Below are 22,070 nucleotides of genomic sequence, written 5' to 3'. Positions count from 1 at the left end.
CGCAGATCTGCAGCTAGCGCGTTGATGTGCATGGCGAACTCATCCACCGTCTCGCCGTCCTTGAACGCAATGTTCTCGAACTATCGGAGCAGCCGTTGGGCGTTGGCCTCCTTCACGCGTTCAGCTCCAACGCGCATGCTTTTCACCGTCGCCCACGCCTCCTTGACGGTTTTCTTCGCCCCCAGCATCTGCCACATCTCCTGAGGCACAGATCGAAGGAGCGCGCCCATGGCCTGCCGGTCTTGCGACCGCTTCACTCCTTCGCCGCCGGGCTCGATCATCTCCCAGATCTCCAGGGTCTCGTAGTTGCATTGCATGAGCATCGCCCACTCCGTGTAATTGGAGCGGGTCAACATCGGCCACATGAGTGAGCTCTCCCGCATTCCATGCCTCGAGCTGCCTGACGACGTGCCGTCGCCCATCTCCGCCGCCACCGGACTTCTGCATGGGAACACGCGCACCTTCTGCGGTCGTTGACGAGGAGGGCTCACCGAGCCGTCGTAGAACATGCACTGTCGCTCCGATACCAGTTGTTGGCGCCGGCTGCCGGAATGGCTGCGCCGACGGCGATCGGCAACGCTGACGATCACTCTCTCCGTTCTCGACGCCGCACAGGAACGCGAATGGGAATACGAGAGAGCAGTTTTGCGTTGCACAATGTCGCGACCTTTTCTGGCTTGCTTTCTTTGATTTATTTCGGTGCTACCGATCCACGATCCGAGATCCCCGCCACGCCCACTCACGCTGTGTCGTGCCCGCCTGAAGCGCGGGAACGTTTCATACGTGGCGTGGCGAGAGAGTTTCTAGACCGCACCGTGAACGCAGCACGGTTCTGGCTGTTTACACCGATTGATTACATGCAACAGCTAGCTAACTTGATAAGGTAAACGTGCTCATGCAACTAAACTATTTACATCATGGTTCAGGTGTGCAAGGGATTAGACGAGTTCAACAGGTTTGACGTAAATACAATTGCGCGCCGCAAGAAAAGGAGGAAGCTTTCTGAAACTTTCTAGGAACAACAACACCCATCGCTCTCTCTCCCTCTCTCGTCTCGTTCTCTCCCTTGTCAAACGAGCTGGCTATATACCACCAGCACTGCAGCAGCAAGAACGCCGAGCGTACCAAGAAAGCCAGCACGCGTCGTGCGGTCCCTCGCGTTCTGCTAGCATGAGCCTCGACGCCGCCTCCGCGATCGCGGTCGCCGCGGCGGTGGTCCTCGCGGCGCTCATCGTGGCCATCGTCGTCGCCGCGTCCGCGGGCGCCTGCGGCGGAGGGCCACCGGGCCGTCGTCCAGGCGGCGGCGGAGGCGGCGCCGCGGTGCACGACGTCGAGCGCGCTCTCGGGGACGCCACGCTCGTGACGTACGAGCAGGCGCGGCGGGCGGCCGGGAAGAGCGGCGGGAGCGCGTCCGCGGCGGACGAGGAGGAGGCCCCGCGGTGCGCGCTCTGCCTGTCGGAGTTCGCCAGCAGCAACAGCAAGGCGGGGGGCGAGCTCGTGCGGGTGGTCTCGGCGTGCGGCCACTTCTTCCACGCGGAGTGCGGCGTCGACGGCTGGCTCAGGGCGCGCGGGACGTGCCCGCTCTGCCGAGCTGAGGTGTGGACGACACTGCCGCAGCCGCCGCGCCTGGAGTGCCCGCCGTTGCCGGTGCGATCCGGCGGCGCCACAGTGGGCTCGCGTTAGTGTGTCAATGTGCTACACATTTCATCCACTTATTCCGTTGGTGATTAGTGAGCCGTAGGATTTTACAGAGGATTCTTTGGCACATTATTTCAGAGGCAAAAGCTTCCTTTTTCTTTCTCAATCTTTTGTGTCGATTTGGTGAGACAGCAAAAATTGGTAGTACTACGCATCCTGAAAAACCAGAGCATCCGGTTTATAAAGCTGGAAGGTATGGTTTTGGAGATAGGCTAATGTTAGAAATTGCACCGGTTACAGTACACCTTGATTAGTGCCGACAGTTCATTGCACCCAGAAATGCTTATGTTTATGGATAAACTTTGAACCTTCAATCAAATATTCAAATCAAATATTTACATTTAGGTATGGAGCGAGTACAACATATCGCACAGAATCACTATACAACCAATGCATATATAGGGTATAGGACAAATCGCTAGAAAACACTGCTTACAGGATCTGAAGGAGCATACCACGTGGACCTCTAAATGAGCCACCAAACTTGCATCAAGAAGAGGCCAGCAGGTTCTTGAACCACAGCACTGAGTTCTTTGGGTATCTCTTGAGATTGTTGTCGTAGTCCACAAAGTACAACCCGAATCTCGAGGTGTATCCAGCGGTCCACTCCCAGTTGTCGAGAAGAGACCACACAAAATAACCTCTAACATCGCAGCCATCCTCCCTGCATTGTCAATGGTGAGCAGACCTTGTTTTTCATAACTTGGGTTGTATTCCACCGTTAGTTTTGTATCGATCTGGTGACTGTAAGATAAATGAGTATTACTAGTACCTGATGGAGGCAGCTAGATTTGTCAGGTAGTCATTGTGGTACCTTATCCTCTTGTCATCCTTGAGTGCATTCTTCAGGGAGATGAAGGGACTGTTGCTATCGTCCATTCCTAAATCAACAGGGAAATTTTCATTAATTTCTTGTTTTTCGGTAGACTGAGTGCTACAAATATCAATGGCCCAAATTTTAATGAGATTGCAAGCTAAAATGTCTGAAGTGACAACAATTTTATTTGTCTCGCGAGAGACGGCTGTACTCGCCATTTTCTGTTATGTACACCGGTGGAGTGTTGTATCTGTCCTTGACATAGTTCATTAGGCTCCTCATGCTGCCAGGTACAATGTATAGCCATATCGAGTTAGCCTGTATGGAGAACAGTGTGGTGAATTTGCAGGTCATATATACAGTAAGCTCAGAGAAAGAAAAGCAGTGCAGCAGCTTAGAATTCTAAGAAGCTGTTCGGCTGATAAGCCGGCTGAAGTTGATTTGTTGTGAGAGAAAAACACTGTTTCATGGTTGATAAGTCAGGCTGATAAGTTCAAGAGAAATTCTGTCATATCTAGTCATGTTTTTGCTGAAAGTCAGAACTCACCCTGTCCCCGATTGGCTTCCCATTTCTGAAGGCTGAAAAAACGTGAAAGGCATTAATATGTCAGCAAAGACCATTCATGCAATCATTCAGCAGAGGGAGACAAAAAAATTAAGTTTGAACAAAAGATGATGCCAACTTACGGAGGCTAATGGTTCCTGTGTCTGCCAAGGTATTATTCAGCAGTGTCCCAACGACAGTGGACTCGTCATCCTGCGTGTAGAACGTGGTGTAGTGATTAATCCCCATGAAGTCCAGCGACCCCTTCACAAGAGCAGCCTCTTCAGCTGTGAACTTGGGCAGCCTGTTTCCGACCCTCGATCTCATTATCTCCGGGTAGTCACCAAAGAAGAAAGGATCCGCAAACCTTCAGTTTCAGATCAATCTATCATCTTAGCAAATAACTTCACCACAAACATACAAGTCTGAATTTAAGAGCCACATTATATATGTTCATGATACTGCTGTATACAACTTAGATTCAGGAAAGTCTTGCGTTGGGAATTTGTGAGCAGAATAATGTGTTGATGAACCTCACCATCCTAGCTGGAATTCTTGTGCCCTCTTTGTCGCTTCAACATCTGCCGTGGAGTTTGACATCGGCTTATACCAGATGACATCAAAAGATATCCCCAGCTGTCCGTTCTGTGTTGCCTGCATAAAAATTGGATCTCAACACTAAGTCCAAAGCTTGATTTCACACTATTCCACTTTGTTACAGTCAGTGTACTGCAGAGAGCAGAACATATGTATACACTGTCGATATATGCTTTATTTGTGTTATACAGCTTTAAATTTCAAATGAAAAAACAGATACTTCAGACCTTGTACTTCTTCATATAAATGTCTGCAACTGTGGCATGAGCCAAAATGATACTGTGAGCAACTATATAGGGTTCAGTACTTGAGTTCCCTTCTTTGCAGTAGAGATGGAGGAGCACCGAGCAGCGCCCTGGTGCCTGCATTCCGGAGTCGTAGCCCTGAACTGTAACAGTGTGTGGCTCGTTGAAGGTTATCCAGTGCTTCACCCTGTCTCCGAACGCCTTGAAACACACGTCAGCGTACACCGCATAATCATTGCTGCATTATATTCGGGCGATATATAACAGTGTGATTATGAGTGGCTAATCATGCTAGATACGTACAGTACAACTGAAGCTCCGAGAGGCTTGATTCAAATCTATGGACTATGGAGAGTGTGTGACAGTGACTCACATTATCTGCCTATCAAGCCACCCAGCGTACTTGTCTTCCAGGGCCTGGGGAAGGTCCCAGTGATACAGTGTTACGTAGGGCTCTATGCCTGCAAGAATGTTTCACTTGTCAAGACTTTTGGAGCTAATCTGGATTAAGGAGTTACGTTGATAAAGCCACAAATTCAGTCTTGTAACTAGAATTTGTAAATCTTTATTTTAAGTGTGGCAATGTTTTATGCTCACCGTTTGCAAGCAAAGCATTGATCAGGTTGTTATAGTGGTCAATGCCTGCCTGATTAACCTCGCCAGTGCCATCTGAGGAAAAATATTAGGATATCACTGTTGGTGTGCTGATTTCATCTTCGATAATTCAGAGTTCAAAAGTATAAGGATTGCATAGAACTGCTTATAGAGTATAGTTTGGCAAAGCCTGAAACACATACTTGGGAAAATCCTAGGCCATGCAATTGAAAATCTGTATGCATCCATTCCCATGTCTGCCATGAGTTGAATATCCTCCTGAATTAGTAATATATATCAAGAAGAATTTTAGACTGTGTGAGCATTGGACATAAATAAATTGTCTACAATAAAGTATGAGTGCTCGTTAATAGTTTTCACCTCAAAACGGTGGTATTGATCGACTGCCACATCAGCATTGCTAAAGTCAATGATCTTTCCTGCACAAGGGCAAATAACATAAGTAATTGCCTTACAATGTTGAATAACAGGGTTATAAATCTCCCAACTACAAAAGAGCGAAGTGCAAATTGTTCCCTTTCTACTGTTTCATCCACATCAAGTCTCTGTAGGCTTCATGAAAGATAGTTATATTGATGCTAGTAGTATTACTAGCCTACTAGCTAAAACATTTTTTTGTGTCCCAAACTCATTCAAACCAAATTCATGGGTCTGGAAACATCCAAAGTATATGCCATATACATTTCAATGGATTGGAAATTATGTAGTGGTACGAGTGCATAACAGATTTGAAACTTGTCAGTTAAATTTCCATTTCAGGTAAATTGGATGCTTTGCATCATTTAAACTGAATCCTCATCCAAGAGCCCTGAAAAAATCCTATACATATATTAACCACGGTTAAACAGAGACTCAAAGTTACCAAATGTGTGAGCAAATTTGTCCCAAATAGCAAGTCCTCTTCCATCATCCTGGACTGCTCCCTCATACTGTAGAAATAGAAATAGAATAAAAAAGCTGATGTAAATGTCAAACCTGTACACAGAGAACTCCCCCCATCTCACATGCGTTTTACATCTGTCACTAACATTTTTATACGGCAGGAGAGCACATGCCCTTAAGGGCATATTCTACTTTCCCCCTAGGTTTGACCTTGGCTTGGTTGTACCTGTCAATACTTTGCTGAAGGCATTGTTTGAAGAACGAGGAATTTTGTCTCCACGGTGAGAATCTGTGGCTTGACCTTCAATGATTGGACCATTGCAATGATGGTGCGTGTGTGTGTCATGTCCTTTTTGGAGACATTATTTCTGGAGTGCTTTTATCGGAATATTAATAAGACTACGCTTTGTGTAGTAGCTTGCTGCGACATGATAGATTTTGTCATGTCTTTTTTATTTTATTTTATTGCCTTAGATTGTGTACACTCTAGCAGTGTAGACGCCGAGAGTGATCTTCATGCTATTTTTTTATGGATGTAATTGACTGAGAGATCAATAAAACTTCCTTTATTGGAAAAATTGTGACTAAGTGTAACAGATGGCGAGTGCCCATGTTTCTTTATCCTGATTTGAACACATAGAATGAGTCATAAGTGACGCATTCAGGTAAAACTTATAGTTTTATCTTTCCATCATCATATGAAGCTTCTGAGTCACAAAAGTGTCTCCAGCTTGCATATGGAAGAATAACAGAAGCACTCAACTCAATCATTTGACTGTCGTTTGTTTACACAAACAAGTAACTGCTGTAAATATATAACTATGATTTACTAAATTGCTAAGATATTTATTTTATTAATGGAAATCCACGTCTAAATAATATATGCAATTTGAAACTGCCCTTTTATTTTTGTGGAAGAATAATTAGGCATATTGATAAATAAGATCGATTATTGACAGATGATGCAGAAAAAATTGTTGACAGAAAATCCCAAGATACTATGGGTCCTCTACAATGAAATTTTTTTTCCTATAGTAGCAGGAAAAGTATCTTTAATGTCTGATTTTTATTACAGTCATTCATTCTTCTAAATGAAGTTACTGTAAATTTCTCCAGTTTTTGTTTGATCATTGTGATCCTTCTTGTGACCGTGGGAGAACTTTTTAGAGACTACAACTGGTAGAATAATTGATTGTATTGCTAATCCTTGTGGACGAATTATATAAGAGTAGCTTAGGGGCAAGTAGTCTCCCTTAGATATACATCAGAATTATGATCCTATCTATATAATTCGTATATGGAGATATTAGCAATATAGTCTAACACTTATGACCTTTGCTATTATTCTTTAAGACACATCAGAAAGAGAAGGTAGAGAAGAAAGAACTTGTTCACCATTAGTATTTACCACTCCATCCGTTTCAAAATGTAAGGTACATTAGGATTAAAAAAAAAGGTCAAAGTTCATAACTTTTGACCAATAACTAATAAAATTATATACATAGTATATAAGTTGTATTAATAGGTATACATTTCACATAACTTTTTTGTAAGAATCAATTTTGTAGAAATTGAGGACATATATTATATAGGAGTAACTAATGATCAAAGCAAATTTCTTCTAAATACTTTCTCAAATCTTAATACACCTTATAAGAAGAAACAGATGGAGTACTTATACTGCTGATCTCCCTTAGACCGCTCTATATAATGTTCTATAGGCACCAGAAAAGAGAGGCACAAGAATAGTAAAAAGAAAGAGCTGTCGAACAGTATCAACATGTCATGCAACTCGAGCCAAGCAATATTACTAGCTTTCACCGTCTCATCTTTTCACGTACAAGATGAGTCAGGACAATCTTGACACCTTGCATGTAGAGGACACAAGATTTTTCTTCTTTCTTATTTTGGAGCAAACGATTGTTGGTCATATTTTGTCAGAACGAATAATTCATGTTGGATCTATCACTACCCTACACCGATAATTAAAACTCGGCCTCTTAAATAATTGAAATCATCTCTAAGACCACACCTATGGAAGAATCCAACCTGATACGCAGAAGTAGCAGTGCCGAAAACAAATCCCTTAGGAAAGCTGTTCCTCGTCAGATTTTCACTGCTTTGCGCTCTGCATCCTTGTGGTATGCCCAGCAGAACAAGAAGGAGCACTACTAGGACGTTGCATTGCCTTTCCTTCATCATCTCTATGAGCCAGAGAGAGAGAGAGAGAGAGAGCTTTTCTAGCTAGCGTGCAAGGAACTAACAATGCTGAGGAGAACGCGTTATGCGTGGATAGCTCTCATAGAGAGGGAGGGGAAGAAGGGAAGGGGAAGGCTACATAATATATGCATTCATGTTATTAGTTCCTGTTGGCTGTTGCTTTGAATGAGAGAAGTATATATGGCGCATGTAATGTGATTGGTTTCGATCGAGATGCAAATTGGGAGCGGCAGGCCAGCAAAGACCCAAAAGTGTGAAGGGAAAGCTCTCGTCTCGTCCTTATCGCCCATCCGAAACGTACCCACAGAAAGATTGTGCTGTGTGACGATTTCAATGGTAAATTAAAGCAAGTAGCCACATAGGTTTGTGTAATAAGGTTTCTGTGAATAGATAGTCAATCTATGCAATCAATGGGTGAATTGCTGAATCGCCAACCGTGTGACATTTCCCCTTTAATTATTACCTCAATCCGGCCTAGAGTTCGGATATTCCAATGCATGCATTTATTTAATTTTAATTATTTTTATGAATGTTATGCGATTATTTCTTAACATTTGAACGAAGGTATGTGTTGTACTTGCAGTAAGCCAAAGTAACTACAATAGCTAAATGCTCCGAATCTGCAAATACGAAGCGTAATGGAGGACCAAGAAAGGTGCTGCTGTATGATGTATATGTCCACGGGCAGTTTGGCACAATTGGTTGGGAAGTTCGTCTGCCACAGCAGTCGTACGTCATTCACCATAATAATCTTACTTAGAGATCCCAAAGTAGCTCTCCAGTCCTCCACGTTACTAGAGGTCCCACCTTCCACGTTAATTGACTTAATTCTCACTACACGTATTGGGGAAAATATAAATTCTAAAATTTTTGATAATTAGAAATACGGTAATAATGTGATGCGGACGTGTGTCCGCCCAGACGCTCTTTGGTGCGCCACGACGCTAGCCCAACTATCTCCTTCCATCCATTCAGGAGTTTAAAAAACATCCTCTCGTGCAGTGGCTCCTACCTCTCGTCCACTCGTTCCTATCTGCTCCAGGGGTAATGCCCATCACCGTCGTAAGCTAAGAGGCACGAACACGCCAAGAAAAGCCAGCAAATCGGGACAAGCGCTGCCTAGGTCGCGGCTGACATGGGTTTTCCGGTGGGCTACTCAGAGCTGGTGCTCCTGAAGCAGCAGCTGCACCTCCTCTTGTTGTTGGGGTACATCCGCTGCTTCCTCTTGGCGTTCGACGTCGTAGGCCTCGGACCTGCTGGATCTCGAGGATGACCACCAGGCAGTGCTGAGGACGGCGCGGCATGCGGCTGCCCTCTCTCAGTCGTGCGGCCGCTGCCTCCCCACCAACGCCGGCCCGTTGCCTACAAGCGACGCGCGGGCCGCTGCCTTCGGCACGCCGATGAGTCTCCATTCTTCCAAACAACCAGAAGATGTTACGCTAAAAGCACATGTTACTACAAGTGTATATTTTAAGTGTTTCAGGTGTTTTAGAGGTATGTTGCACGTGTTTCATACGGATGTTGCATAATTAGATCATAGATGCTGCATATGCTGCAATGGTTGTACACGTATGTTGCAAGCGTCTGTCCTCAATGTTTCATCTGTGTTTTTAGACGTATGTTGCAAGTGTGTTTATGTGGATGTTGCATATGGTCCACACATATGTGTTGCAAGTGTTTTATCTGAATGTTACATATGTTTGCAATGGTTTTCAAGCGTTTTTAGGTGTGTGTTTTTCAAGTGTTTCAGAAGCATATTTCAAGTATTTCTTCTGTCTTCATACGAATGCTGCATGTATTGTATCTGGATGTTTCAAAAGTAGAACGAGTGTTGCACATGTTGCAATGTCACCCGCCCGCTGCTGCAGCTACTAAAGGGGCGCGAGGGGTCAGGGAGGCGCAGACGCCACGTGAGGTCGGGTGGGGGCGCAGACGCCAGGCTGGGCTGGCGCGGGGGCGGAGTGCAGGCGTGGCGTTATGACGCGCGCGTCCCTCCGGACATACGGGCGCTAGCACTACCGTTAGAAATATTAGCAAAACCGTGTGATATTTCCTCAAAAATTAGAAATACTTAGTCTTTTATTTAATATAGACTTTAACCATTATCACCGATAATAGCCATGGAACCTATTCATATTATAAAAAAATTCATATGTGCCGTGATAATGGATTATTAAAATATGATAGCACAGAAACCATTATAAAAAATACATAATTAGGCAACTTTTGCTGTGAGACATCAGAAAAATATTATATTGGTCGATTCACAGCAAATGTCAAAATTTACCGAGTACCATTATAAAATTATGATTATTTACCGTAAGATAATGCACTAATTATTTTATATATTTATCAATTTTAGAAGGAGAGAAGGGGGCTGCAGAGGGTTCTCGTGCACAAGCGTCTCTGCTACAGGTTGTTTTCTTTGACAGGGGATTAAGTATGCATTTATGTCATTGTAGTAATTAAGAGTGTAACTTAAAAGTGAACTGAGCTTAGTTCAGTTGGTTAGATTTCTTGTGGTGAAATCTGTCCACCCGGGTTTAAGTCTTCGACTTGGCACGGGTGCTCATATTTTTCTGGATTTATTTCAGGATTTAACGGCGTTGCACTTTCAGTGGTAGACGACGTTCTCCTCGACAGCGAGGTGCCTGTGATGACTTCATCAATCTAGAGATGTGCCGGCGCAAGGGTGAGCGTGCGTGCGTTTTGAACGTGTGCGTATGTACTCGTGTGAATCGCCAAAAAAGAGTGTAACCTAAAACTTACAAGTAAGCACTAGAAATTTAACTTAACACATGGAAAAAATAGCAAGAGCTAGTAAGATCAAAAGTTGAAAGCTAATACTCGGGGTTCTGAGATTGCTAGGTGCACGCTAGCGGCGCCGCCGCGGTGCACGATGTCGAGCGCATGCTTGATTGGGAAGCCACGCACGTGACGGTATGAGCAGGCGTGGGCGGACGGTACGCTGGCGCGGCACTGCGGCAGGAGTGCCCGCCGTTGCAGCCGCGATCCAGCGGCATCACAATGGGCGCGTACGTCATTTCAGTGTTAGAACTCTTTGGATCATCTAGTTGCGGATCCAGTGGGTGATTTCTTTTGTCAGTTGAATCAAATACACCTAGAGCTTCCTTTGGGAGTAGGAGACAGAGAGAGAGTAGGAGCATCTGACTGTCGGAGGAGCTCCCTGCCTTCGCTGGTTCGTCGATGAAGATCTGCACACGGCAGCGACGGTCGGAGTAGCGGTGAAGACCGTGGTGGCACAGTGCAGTGGCGACGGCGGTGCTTCCTGTCACTGGCTGCGCCCCTCTGTTAGATCGGAGTAGGGTTTCTAGGTGGGGCGTACGGCTCAGGCGAACCTCGTACTGAGAGCCGCCGACCCCACCTCTATTTAATGCGCAGTGTGACGGGGGCCCGCCAGCCATAGATGGACTGGGCGCCCCCGATCAGGGCGCGAGGTCAAGGCCCAAGTGGTCGTTGGGCCACTGTGGTTGGGAGATCAAACCAACATTCTCCCCCTTGATTTCAACTCATACTTTAACTTTAAACTTTGACTTTAATCATTTTCACTTTTATTTGTTCCATCACAGATTAGCGCATAGAGCATGTTTCATCGTCACGGTCAATCGCCGATAGACTTAACAGCCACAATACACATCTCTATTCTGAAACAAATTCTTTAACTTTGGGCCCTTTGTTGTTCGAAAATCATAGGCTATACCATAAACCCATGTCGACTGTGTGTTCTCCAAACACACTGAGTGGTAAGCCTTTTGTACGCGGATCCGCAAGCACTTGCTTGTTACTTATATGTTCAATACTTTTAGTATGATTCCAGACTTTCTCCTTCACAACGTACAACTTTAACATCAATGTGTTTGGCAGCACACTTGACCCGTTGTTATAGGAGGGAACTACTTAAATGGTTATTGCTGTTGTATACCATTATCAATTCCGGGTGTAAGTTCTTTTAACTACTTCGCCTGTCCTTAAGCCTCATAACAAGCTATACCATGGGTATGCATCTTTGATGACACCACAACTGTTTCTTTGGAGCTTTTTCACAATAAAACTCCAACTACGAGTGTTAGCTACTATGTGGGTTTCACTAAATATCTCGCTAAAATTTAACATTTGTACCCACAACTATTTGAGAGTACTTATTCTTTCTTACTTACCATGAGGCCTATAAATCTTTGCACAATTGCAAAACATTCTCAACTCCATTCCAGTGATCTATATCTGGACTGGACTTCTACCAAAAACATCTCGGATACATAAACTATGTCAGGGTAAGTTCTTGCTTATAAGCATTCAGTAAGCTTTCAACAGCTGAAGCATATAGGACGTCCATTTGATCGATCTCACATTTATTCTTGGAACACTGAAAGTTCCGAAAACTATTACCCTTGACTATAGGAACATGCGCAGGTTTATTCACATATAAACTTTATTTCTTTAGAATCTTCTCTAAGTATACACTTGAGATAGTTCTAATACCCCTTTTCCTTTTATCTTGGTAAGTTCCAATTCCTGTAACGAATGATGCTTTACTAAGACCATTCTCATTGAAACTTGAGGACAAGAACTGTTTCTTCTCCAATAGTAGATTAACACCACTACTAGCGAGTAAGGTGCTACCCACATGCAGGATTAGGAAAATAAATTTCCCATGTTTAAACTTTGCATAAATACAATTGTCCTCTACATTCTATTTAAAACCCAAACTTTCTTATTGTACTGTCAAACTTCAAGAACCACTGTCTTGAAGCTTGCTTTAATCCATAAATGGATTTCTTTAGACAACATCCCTTTACGTTCTTTTCCTTCCATGACAAAACCTTTTGAGTTATGCCATATAAACTTTTCCATACAAATCCCCGTTGAGGAATGTGTCTTTACATCCTTCTGATGTAACTGTAAATTGTAATGTGCCACTAATACCATTATGATTCTAAAAGAATCCTTGCATGCTCATTATAATCTATTCATTTTCTTTATATAAATCATTTCACCACAAGTGGCGCTTTATTGCTTTCCATATTCCCTTTCGATATCTTTCTATATTTCCTTTGGAGTCATCTTTGTCTTGTAGACCCATTATAGCCTACTGTTTTGGCTCCATTAGGAATTTCTTCTAAGTCCTAAACATCGTTGGTATTTATCGATTTCATTTCATGTTCCTTTGCTTCTTGCCATTTAGACGAGTGAACGCCTATCATGGCTTCTTCAAATGAGGTGGAATCACTCTCTATTTGAATTTCTTTCTTAACTTTTACTTCTTAGTCACCATAAATATTTGATTTTCTTATTCTTTGAGACCTTCTAGGGCCTCATGGCACTTCTTTCATATGGGGCTATTGTTACTCTTCATTGCCAAAAGGAAATTGTTCTATAGCCTCCTGTATCACAAGATCCTTGTTTACTTATTCATCCTCTTTAAGAGCTAACATCTGGTGTTGTATATGTCATACAACATCAGCATATATAAAGCAATTTATTGCTCTAAAAACACTATAGTGGATATGTAATCCCACTTCTATTCAAGCCTTAGGTATCTACATACCATGCTCCCCCAGATTACTCCATCTTCTGTAAAGATGGTGTATCTTCAAATTTCTTATTTTGGGTTTAATCTGTCAAAAAACTCATACGGCGCGTTTAGCACCGCCTTGATAACTCTGAACTCGTCCAGTATGAATACTAGCCGACTATGCTATCTTCCCATCAGAACTATAAAAAGTCCAGGAATTTAGCTATTTCTTTACTTTAGGGGTATCGTTATTATGACCGTCTTACTCCCTCAACGATCACATTCATCTTTTATAGATCACTTTTACCTTCAATGCATAGTATGCATTGCATTATCTGAAGTATGGGGAAGTATCTTTCTTAATCTTACATTTCTCCCCCTCAAAATGTGGTATGAACTTTTCTACCATAATTTCGAAACATTCAGAACTCTTGTGAATGAGGAAACTTTGATTACTTACTTCATCCACATGATTACATCATGCAAATAAAATTCGTATGGGAATACATTTTCCTCATTACACTTCAAAACTCAACATAGTCTATTATTATCAATACTTCTGCAAGTCACACTTGCATATCATTCTTATCATTTGGTTCACATGCAACTTTCTTTTGTTCTTAAACTCGTTGAGTACTTAATGACCATGACACAATCAGAGTGTACGGTCAATACTAGGATAGCATAAGAGCTATCACAAACTTCTCTCTATGTGTGGGATATTTCTTTAGAGCACATGAGTCATCACATCCTCCTCCCGCCATGCGGGATAAGTACTATACCAAACTCTCCCGCCATGCAGGATTGGTTAACATATGTACTATGCCAACTTTACCCCGTCATACAGGTATTTTCTCAAACTTTTTTCCGCCATGCGGGTACTATCACAAACTTTTTCCCGCCATGCGAGATATTCCTTTGAACGGACATAATTGCTAGGATTGGCTCGTGTTCAATCATCAAATTCAGAAATAAATCCGAATATTTTTTTAACACACATGTTTAATCCAATGTTAGTCAAATTAAACATGTATATGACTTTTACAACTCTCATAAGTGAAACTGAAAATAAATTCTTCTCCACAGAGAGTACATAAAAGATATTTCTCAATGAAGACTCTCGTTGATCTATCTCTTTTCTTGGATCAATATCCTAGAATTCTTTTCTTTTGAAGCCATTCTTTAAAGAGAACACAACCCCTTAACCAATGGCATTCTTTCATACATAACTTGCCCTTAGGCATTTCATCATCTGAGTCACAAGTACCCAGCTCATTTCTCTTTCTGCCTTCAAGAATGAAAGCATGTAGGTCCTTTGTCTGAAAAATATTCAACAATAATGCTCATTAAACTTTGAAAACTTTATGCTCTATTCTATATCACCGTTGGGCAGAAATAGAATAAAACATCATTCTTCTACATCAATTCCACATCACCGTTGGACAGAAATGGAATTAACGTATAGAAATTCAATAATCTTGAAAACATAGAACTGCTCCTCAAAATTAAATTCTCCCGTTGGTTCGAATTTAATTAGAAGACAATCAACTTCATTGCAGCGGAAACATGAAAATACATTTATCTAGTTTAAGAGCATTCCTTGAACTTTATCTATTCTCTGAAAATTGGTCACTTTGATGCAAAATTCATCAGAGATTTAAACTTTAAACATAAAACTCATAGAATTATTATATTGTTATCATCAACGTTGGTCAGAAAATAATAATACCATAATTTAACTTTAAACTTAAACTCATAAATAAACTTATAATATTGTTATCATCAACGTTGGCCAGAAAATAACAATATTATAATTTATCTTAACTATCAACCGAATATTCCTCCAATTAAATTTTTTTTCCAGTTGGTTCCAATTTTAACTGGAGGATAAACTTTTCATCATTTACTGAATAACTATAACCGCTCTTCAATTAGAAGACAATAAACCTTTAACTTTGCTGCGAAAAATTGACAAAATTTCTTTTCTACTTTTCAGAAGCATTTTTACTTTACTCATCTGTTCTCTAAACAAATTATCATGTTGGATCAAATTTGAGTAGAAATAAAACATTTAAACTTAACTTTATTCATTCAAAATAGCTTCTGAAAAAATAATAAACTGAAAACATCTTTTACTATTCTTCTGGCCCGGCCTGCAGCAGCAGTAATCCGGCCTGCCTGAAGCCTGCTCGGCCCGAAGGCCTGCCCGCGCGTGCGGCCCAGCAGCAGCAGCAGCGCGTGGCGCTCATCCAGCCCGGCCTTGCTCCCTCGCGCGCACGCTCTGCCACCCAGGCCGCAACGTGGGCCTGGGCCGGCAAAGCGCCGCGGCCACGCGCCCCCGCCTGGGCCGCGATGCAGCCCACTAGATCCCGGTCGTCCATGCGCATCCGACGGCCGAGCGTGCATCTAGGGCGAACAAAAACACCGGGCCAGCGCTTCCCCCTGTAACCCTAGCCTCATTCTCTCCCTCCCCTTCTCTCTCATCCGCGCCGAGTGCAGCCAACAGCCGCGCATGGCGTCTAGAGGAGGAAGTGGAGGTGGCGGCGCCACCGCGGCACCTCTCGCCGGCGTGCGCGTGCGGCTAGAGCCGCGCGCGGCTCCGTCGAGGAGAGCCACGGTGGTGCCCTTTGCAGACCGAGCCCGCGCGGTGGCGTAGCTCGGCCGTCTTCCCGCACGCCGGCGAGAGCCAACGCCGCAGTCTTTTTCCCGCACGGTGGCGATGCCGGTGGCGGGTTGAAGGCCCAGGTAGGACCCTTTGTTCGTTCTCATCTTTGCTAGGATTTGGGGATTCTAGGGTTAGGGTTTGGTGAAATTTCGAATCGATGTGAATCACCTTCTTCTCTCTTTTCTTTCTATTTCTTTCCCCGAGATCTGGTCGCGGGTTTATGGTTCGGATCAAGCGGTCTTGAAGCCGAGCCCCTTCCAACTTCACCCAGTTAGGGTTAGAGACAGCTCTTCTTCCCCACACGGCGTCCAGTGCGACGACAGGCGGTGGTGACGGCGCAGGGGATCCCCAGGTAGGAGAAAACCCCTTCCAATCCGTCCTTTCTTTCTTGATTCGAGATCACAGTTAGGGGTAGGGTTACGGTTTGTTCTTTCCCGATCCGATCCGGATCGGTCAATCTTTGTTTGTTTCTTTTCCCGTCCCCGATCTAGATCTACGAACTAGACTGGGGATTTTAGGGTTAGGGTTCTTTGTTGAAACCGTGTTTCAATCTCATCCCCACTTTTCCCGTACCTCATCTAGGGTTAGGGTTTGATTTGCTTTTCTTTCCCCGATCCAGATCCACATACTAAACCTTGCTCTGGTACCATTGTTAGAACTCTTTGGATCATCTAGTTGCGGATCTAGTGGGTGATTTCTTTGTCAGTTGAATCAAATACGCCTAGAGCTTCCTTTGGGAGTAGGAGACAGAGAGAGAGTAGAAGCATCTGACCGTCGGAGGAGCTCCCTGCCTTCGCTGGTTCGTCGATGAAGATCTGCACACGGCAGCGACGGTCGGAGTAGCGGTGAAGACCGTGGTGGCGCAGTGCAGTGGCGGCGGCGGTGCTTCCCGTCACTGGCTGCGCCCCTCTGTTAGATCGGAGTAGGGTTTCTAGGTGGGGCGTACGGCTCAGGCGAACCTCGTACTGAGAGCCGCCGACCCCACTTCTATTTAATGCACAGTGTGATGGGGACCCGCCAGCCATAGATGGACTGGGCACCCCTGATCAGGGCGCGAGGTCAAGGCCCAAGTGGCCGTTGGACCACTGTGGTTGGGAGATCAAACCAACATTCAGCGGAGGCGAAATTACCCTTCCTTTTCGTGTTTCCTCTCAATCTTTCGTGTCGACTCTTGTGCTCTTTGTTGGATCATGGCAGTGGCCAACGGGCTGCACCCAACCAATATTCATTCATTCATTGCCAGGAAAGCAGGATTACGATGCTGCTGGGTGCTGGCCGCCGTTGTGTTTTGAGTATTTGACCATGCTGTTGCTGACTGACGTACGTTCTGCCCCAACGCAACAAAGATGAAGCGGCCGTTTGTTTGTGACCTGACTTCCGACTGAGAATCGCAGGCGGAATATGATTTTGCCAAGAAATCAAGCTCCAAGGCCTGCTGCTGGCTGCTGCCGATGCTGATCATCGGACTACTTGCCTACTGGCTGTCAGCAGGATCAGCACAGGTGGGCTGGTCCGCCGTCTACCACAACTGGCCAGTGGAGCATGGACGGACAATTGTTGACCTACTATACCTTAAGCAAAAGCAACCGATGAAGAGAGTGTTTCTAGGAGCAATCCACCTCCCTCTCGACTCGGCGAGCAAGCTGAAATAAACACTTGCCATGGAGCTTACCGACGCGGCCGCGACCGCGAGCCTGCCTGACGGCGACGGTGTGGTCAGCTTGGCCGTGCCCGTGCGGCCCGAGCGCCCGCCGTAGCGGGTGCATGTGAATCAGCACGTGTCATCTGCTTCCATTGTTGATTAGTAGGAGTAGGAGTACCTGCTATGCACCTTAAACAACGACCAATAATCTGATGAACACGGATTCGCAGTTGGCAGTCTCTTCTGCCGTTCTGCTGCGCACCGCGGGCTTGTCATTTCTGGTCACAATTTCCTTGCGATCCCTTCAAATTCAAAGCTCAAAGCCGCACCAAACTCATTTCAAAGACAGGTCCGTGGCTAGTAAGTGGCTTCGTGCTGGCAAGAGCGGTCAGGAGAAACAAGAGGTTCACACACAGTTGCAGCATAGCCAGCTGCGTCTTATTTTCTGACAGCGATGGACTAGGCCTGTTTGGTTTCAGGTATTAAAGTTTAGCCCCGTGACATCAGATATTTGACACTAATTTAAAGTATTAAAGTCATCAAACAGCTTGAAGTTGTCAAATTTGAAGTATTAAAGTCATCAAAAGGAACATCAAATGTTACAGTATATAAAAAGTTTACAAATAGTGCCATACTCAGGACTGGAAAACTAATAAGAATCTGTGCTGCGATGGACAATTGCTGATGGTACTAAGCTTGCATATGTGGTAAAAAAAACAGAAATGTGCTATAGTTTCCACTCCAAGCAATTGGTCCCTGCATACATATCCAAAAGCAGGTTTAGAATCTGATGTTAAAAGTAGAGGAGGGTAAGAAATAGAGTATTCTATTGGTAAAAGGTTTTTTGGGTGGGGGTGGGATGGGGATTATTACATATTACATACCCAGCTGTAGTAGCACCTTCCTCTTATCAGTGCCCCAGTGTATGGCAGGCCTATATGATGTTCAGTAAAAGAAAAGGAAATTTACTTATTCACAGCAGCAATGTACTTCAAAAATGGAAGAATCCTATCCAAACTAATGAACGAAATGTCCAAATTAAATTGGAGATGGAGAGGCCCTCTGTATATTTTGGCATACTTCAGAAGGTTGACTGAATATAACCTGAGATTCAGATAATTCACCCCAATATGATGTAGTGATGAATTATTTCCTGATGACATGTTTTCCGACATAACTTCCAACGGAAACATCTATAAAGGCAACAACAGTGCATCTACAATCTCATCTCGTGATATTACCACTGGCAGTTATCCCCAAAAGGGCGCCATGTAGGTATTTCTTTTTTGAAAATTCGCCATGTAGGTATTGAGTGCATGTACACAATGTATGGGAAGGATATTTGCATTCTTGCGTCAACAAATAGCATTTTCGAAATTTAATTCAGCAGCTGCAACAAACCATGATTCTACATTTTAGAGAAACGTTTGGTGGCAACGCACTGGGTTTAAAACTGTGTTGCAGCAAATCAGTAGAATAATGGCATTGGGGACTAGAAGAGAAAAGCTTAATTACTGAATACTGACTATATGATACTATCATGCATTGTCAATGGCAGGCATCTGTAGAGAAGCATGCCTTCTGAAGCAATTGAGCAAAACATTTTCCTTCCCACCTGCTGAGCACAAATGCTTCGCTTTTTAGTAAATAAAGGAAGCAAATGTGTCATCCTAGTTTGTCATCTAGATTTTCCATGCTCACAAATCAATAATGAGACCAAAAGGGAAGAGTAATAAGGCTTGAAAACCGTTAAGAGATATGAAGCGTGGCAGGTGGTCCTCACCAAAATAGCATCAGAGATAAAGAATGACTTTTCTCACCTTCGTTTCCTGCTTACGGCTAAAAGATCAAATTGATTCAGATAACTGTTGTGAATAACACAAAAGACTCAAGGAAGTAAATGTGTCATCCTAATTTCCCATCTAGATTTTGCATGGTCACAAATCAATAATGAGAGGAAAAAGCAACAGCAGCAGGATAATACAATACCGGGCAACCAAGTACATGCAATTTCTTTATCAAACAGGAGGCAAGCACATAAATTTTAGAATTGAAATTTAGAAGACTATATAATTGGTATTCACATGTAAGCACATATAATTGAATTCACATGTGCATACCATTTGCCCAAAAAAAGGAAAAGAGAAAATAAGAAGAGAAAACACAGAATTGAAATTTAGAAGACTATATAATTGGTCTTCACATGTAAGCACATATAATTGGATTCACATCTGCATACCATTTGCCACAAAAAAGGAAAAGAGAAAATAAGAAGCGAAAACGCAGAGCAAACCTCCTGTCGAGGGCCTGAGGCTGGAGGGGGGACAACGCCGGTGCAGCATATGAGTATTCCTGGTAAGCCAAAAATACAAATGAAAGGTAAAAGGAGAGAAGTCAAGAAAAGGAAGTAAACAATTTGATATATGTAAAGCTGCTCGACGTGGTTACTTACAGCTGAGCAATGGTCGTGGCGGCTTGCCTGCATCCGTTGCAGTTCTATAAAAAAAATCAAAATCAACAAAGTAGCACAATCTCAAACGTTCGCAGACTATATATTGGTCAGCACTTTTCCCTCCGCCTTTGGTCCCGTCAGGTTGCCGTGGCCCGTGGGCGCCCCGCCGACGCAGGTACCCATGTCGGTTCGTCGTCTGTCTCCAGCACCGCCTATCACCGGAGATCTGAGGCACACCAGAGTTAGAGACAGTGAGGGCAAGAGGAGAGGAGATAGGAGTGTACCTCATCGTGGACGCTAGATCGGAGCCCCGTTCGGTCCATCTCCGCGGCAGAGTCGCCGTAGGCCGCACGTGCGCTGCAGTGAGCAACGGGGGCACGTGGCACGCCCCTCCAGATGCGGCGGCGGCACCCATTAATCTGCTATCAAGAGCATAAAAATTCAGGGAGAAAAAGGGAGCACAGGTGCCGCCGAGGCGGAAGGGGGACGTTGGTGGTCCACTTGCCATGCGAGGGGGCAGTATAGGCGGCCGTTGCCGCTGCAGGGGTCCGCGAGGGCGAAGCGCGGCGGGGGAGGTGGCCGGAGGCGATGCGGCGCAACTGCACGGGCACGCAAGGGCGAAGTCGCGTGAAGGAGATGGCCGGAAGCGGGACGGCGGCGGTGCTGGGCCGCGCCGTGGCGACCGAGGCAGCCGTACGCGGCGCGCCGTCCGGCGGAGGGCCCCCGCGAGGGACGTGGCCGGAAGCTGGGCCGCGGCGACCGCGGCCGGCGGAGCGGCGGAAGGCGCAGGCGCCCAGGCGGGCCGGCGTCCTGGCGTCGCAGGCGGCGGGGAATGAGATCCTCTGCAGTCGGGCAAATCGACTGTTCTCTACAGTCAAGCATCTGAGCCGTCCGTTTCAGATCCAACCGTGAGCCCACAAAACGCCAGAACCAAACTAGTCTTGGAAGCCCGCAGCCGGCCCATCTCAGCCCAGGCACGTGAAGGATACCCGGGCGACTCGTACCAGTACTGGACTCCGCCGTTGCAACCGAAATCGTCGCAGCCGAAGCCGGCGTCGACGGGCGCGGCCAGGCGGACTCCTCCTCCTCGTTGATCTCGTCACGCCGTCGACGCCGCTCACAGGGACCTTGGCGAACGTGGCGGCGGCGGCAAGGGCGCCCTCGGCAGCGCCGACAACCATGGAGCCGAAGACGAGCACCTTGATGTCGGCGGCGACGTCGGCCTCGTCCTTGGCGGAGAGCACGTCGCCGGAGGCTGGCATGTCGAAGGTCGTGGTGTCCCTACGCGCGGCCTCGCACGACAGCGCGACGACGAGGCCAGCGGCGCGACAGTCCATCAGCGCCGCGAGCGCGACGGTGACGGGCGCGGAAGCCGCGGCCACCACGGTCTCGTCATTGGAGCCCTGAGTCAGCGCGGCGGCAAGGTCGAGCGAATTCGCGAGGCACGCGGCTGTGGCAGCGGTGACATCGCTTCCCCCGACACGACACCGCACGCAAGCATGATGGTTGTCACGACACCGCACGCACGAAGCAGCTTGCGAGGTCACGGACGAAGAAGACATGCGCATCTCACCGACGAGCAGGGCCTGAGCACCCATGGGCAGGCACACCGCACACGTCCGGCAGCTGCGTGGGCGGCGGGCAAGACGGAGTCCTCCGAGGCACCTGGATGGTCTAACGCACGAGTTCGCGGGAGAGTAGCAGCTCGAGGTCAGTTACTCAGTTATGCACGAGAAAGATGGCGGCAGAGTTGAAGGACCGACAGTCGTCCATGGCGAGCTCGTGCGTGCGTGCGGTGTCGTGGGAAGCAATGTCACCGCTGCCACAGTCACCTGCCTAGCGAACTCTCTCGACCTGTCATGCGAGGCCGCACGCAGGGACGCCACCACCTTCGACATGCTAGCCTCCGGCGACGGGCTTTCCGCCAAGGACGACGCCGACGTCGCCGCTGACATCAAGGTGCTCGTCTTCGGCTCCAAGCTTGTCGGCGCTGCCGGGGGCGCCCTCGCCGCTGCCGCCACATTCGCCAAGGTGCCCGCCCTGTCCCACGATCTCCTTGTGAGCAGCGTCGACGGCGTTGACGAGATCAACGAGCTAGGAGGAGGGGTCCGCCATGGCCGCGCTCGTCGACGCTGCTGTGGTGGGTGTCGATGGCGTTGA

At 45.9% G+C, this 22,070-nt stretch overlaps 3 protein-coding genes across 3 annotated transcripts; 1 reads left to right on the top strand and 2 right to left on the bottom strand.

Moving 5' to 3' along the window:
* Positions 1-1,170: 1,170 nt before the first annotated feature.
* Positions 1,171-1,683, top strand: LOC136470864 (E3 ubiquitin-protein ligase EL5-like). Its single transcript, XM_066468596.1, has one exon. The coding sequence runs from the start codon at positions 1,171-1,173 to the stop codon at positions 1,681-1,683; it is 513 nt and encodes a 170-aa protein (XP_066324693.1).
* Positions 1,684-1,941: 258 nt separating this feature from the next.
* On the bottom strand, positions 1,942-7,702 carry LOC136470853 (beta-glucosidase 34). Its single transcript, XM_066468590.1, has 13 exons — positions 7,448-7,702; positions 5,379-5,445; positions 4,877-4,935; positions 4,699-4,774; positions 4,499-4,570; positions 4,275-4,362; positions 3,884-4,139; positions 3,598-3,713; positions 3,203-3,426; positions 3,063-3,094; positions 2,731-2,833; positions 2,471-2,579; positions 1,942-2,362 (listed from the first exon to the last, which is right to left on the bottom strand). Exons 1-13 carry the CDS (start codon positions 7,598-7,600, stop codon positions 2,188-2,190), a joined length of 1,530 nt encoding a protein of 509 aa, XP_066324687.1. The 5' UTR covers positions 7,601-7,702; the 3' UTR covers positions 1,942-2,187.
* Positions 7,703-18,243: 10,541 nt separating this feature from the next.
* LOC136508278 (uncharacterized) lies at positions 18,244-21,508 on the bottom strand. Its single transcript, XM_066505380.1, has 5 exons — positions 20,915-21,508; positions 20,416-20,778; positions 20,195-20,329; positions 19,911-20,136; positions 18,244-19,810 (listed from the first exon to the last, which is right to left on the bottom strand). Coding segments are annotated over exons 1-5 (1,320 nt in total). The 3' UTR covers positions 18,244-19,808.
* Between the last annotated feature and the right edge of the window lie 562 nt (positions 21,509-22,070).

The sequence above is a fragment of the Miscanthus floridulus genome, chromosome 1, assembly GCF_019320115.1.
Source record: "Miscanthus floridulus cultivar M001 chromosome 1, ASM1932011v1, whole genome shotgun sequence".
Taxonomy (NCBI): domain Eukaryota; kingdom Viridiplantae; phylum Streptophyta; class Magnoliopsida; order Poales; family Poaceae; genus Miscanthus; species Miscanthus floridulus.
The sequence above is the reverse complement of the archived record's forward strand: the minus strand, read 5'-3'. Positions and strand labels throughout refer to the sequence as shown.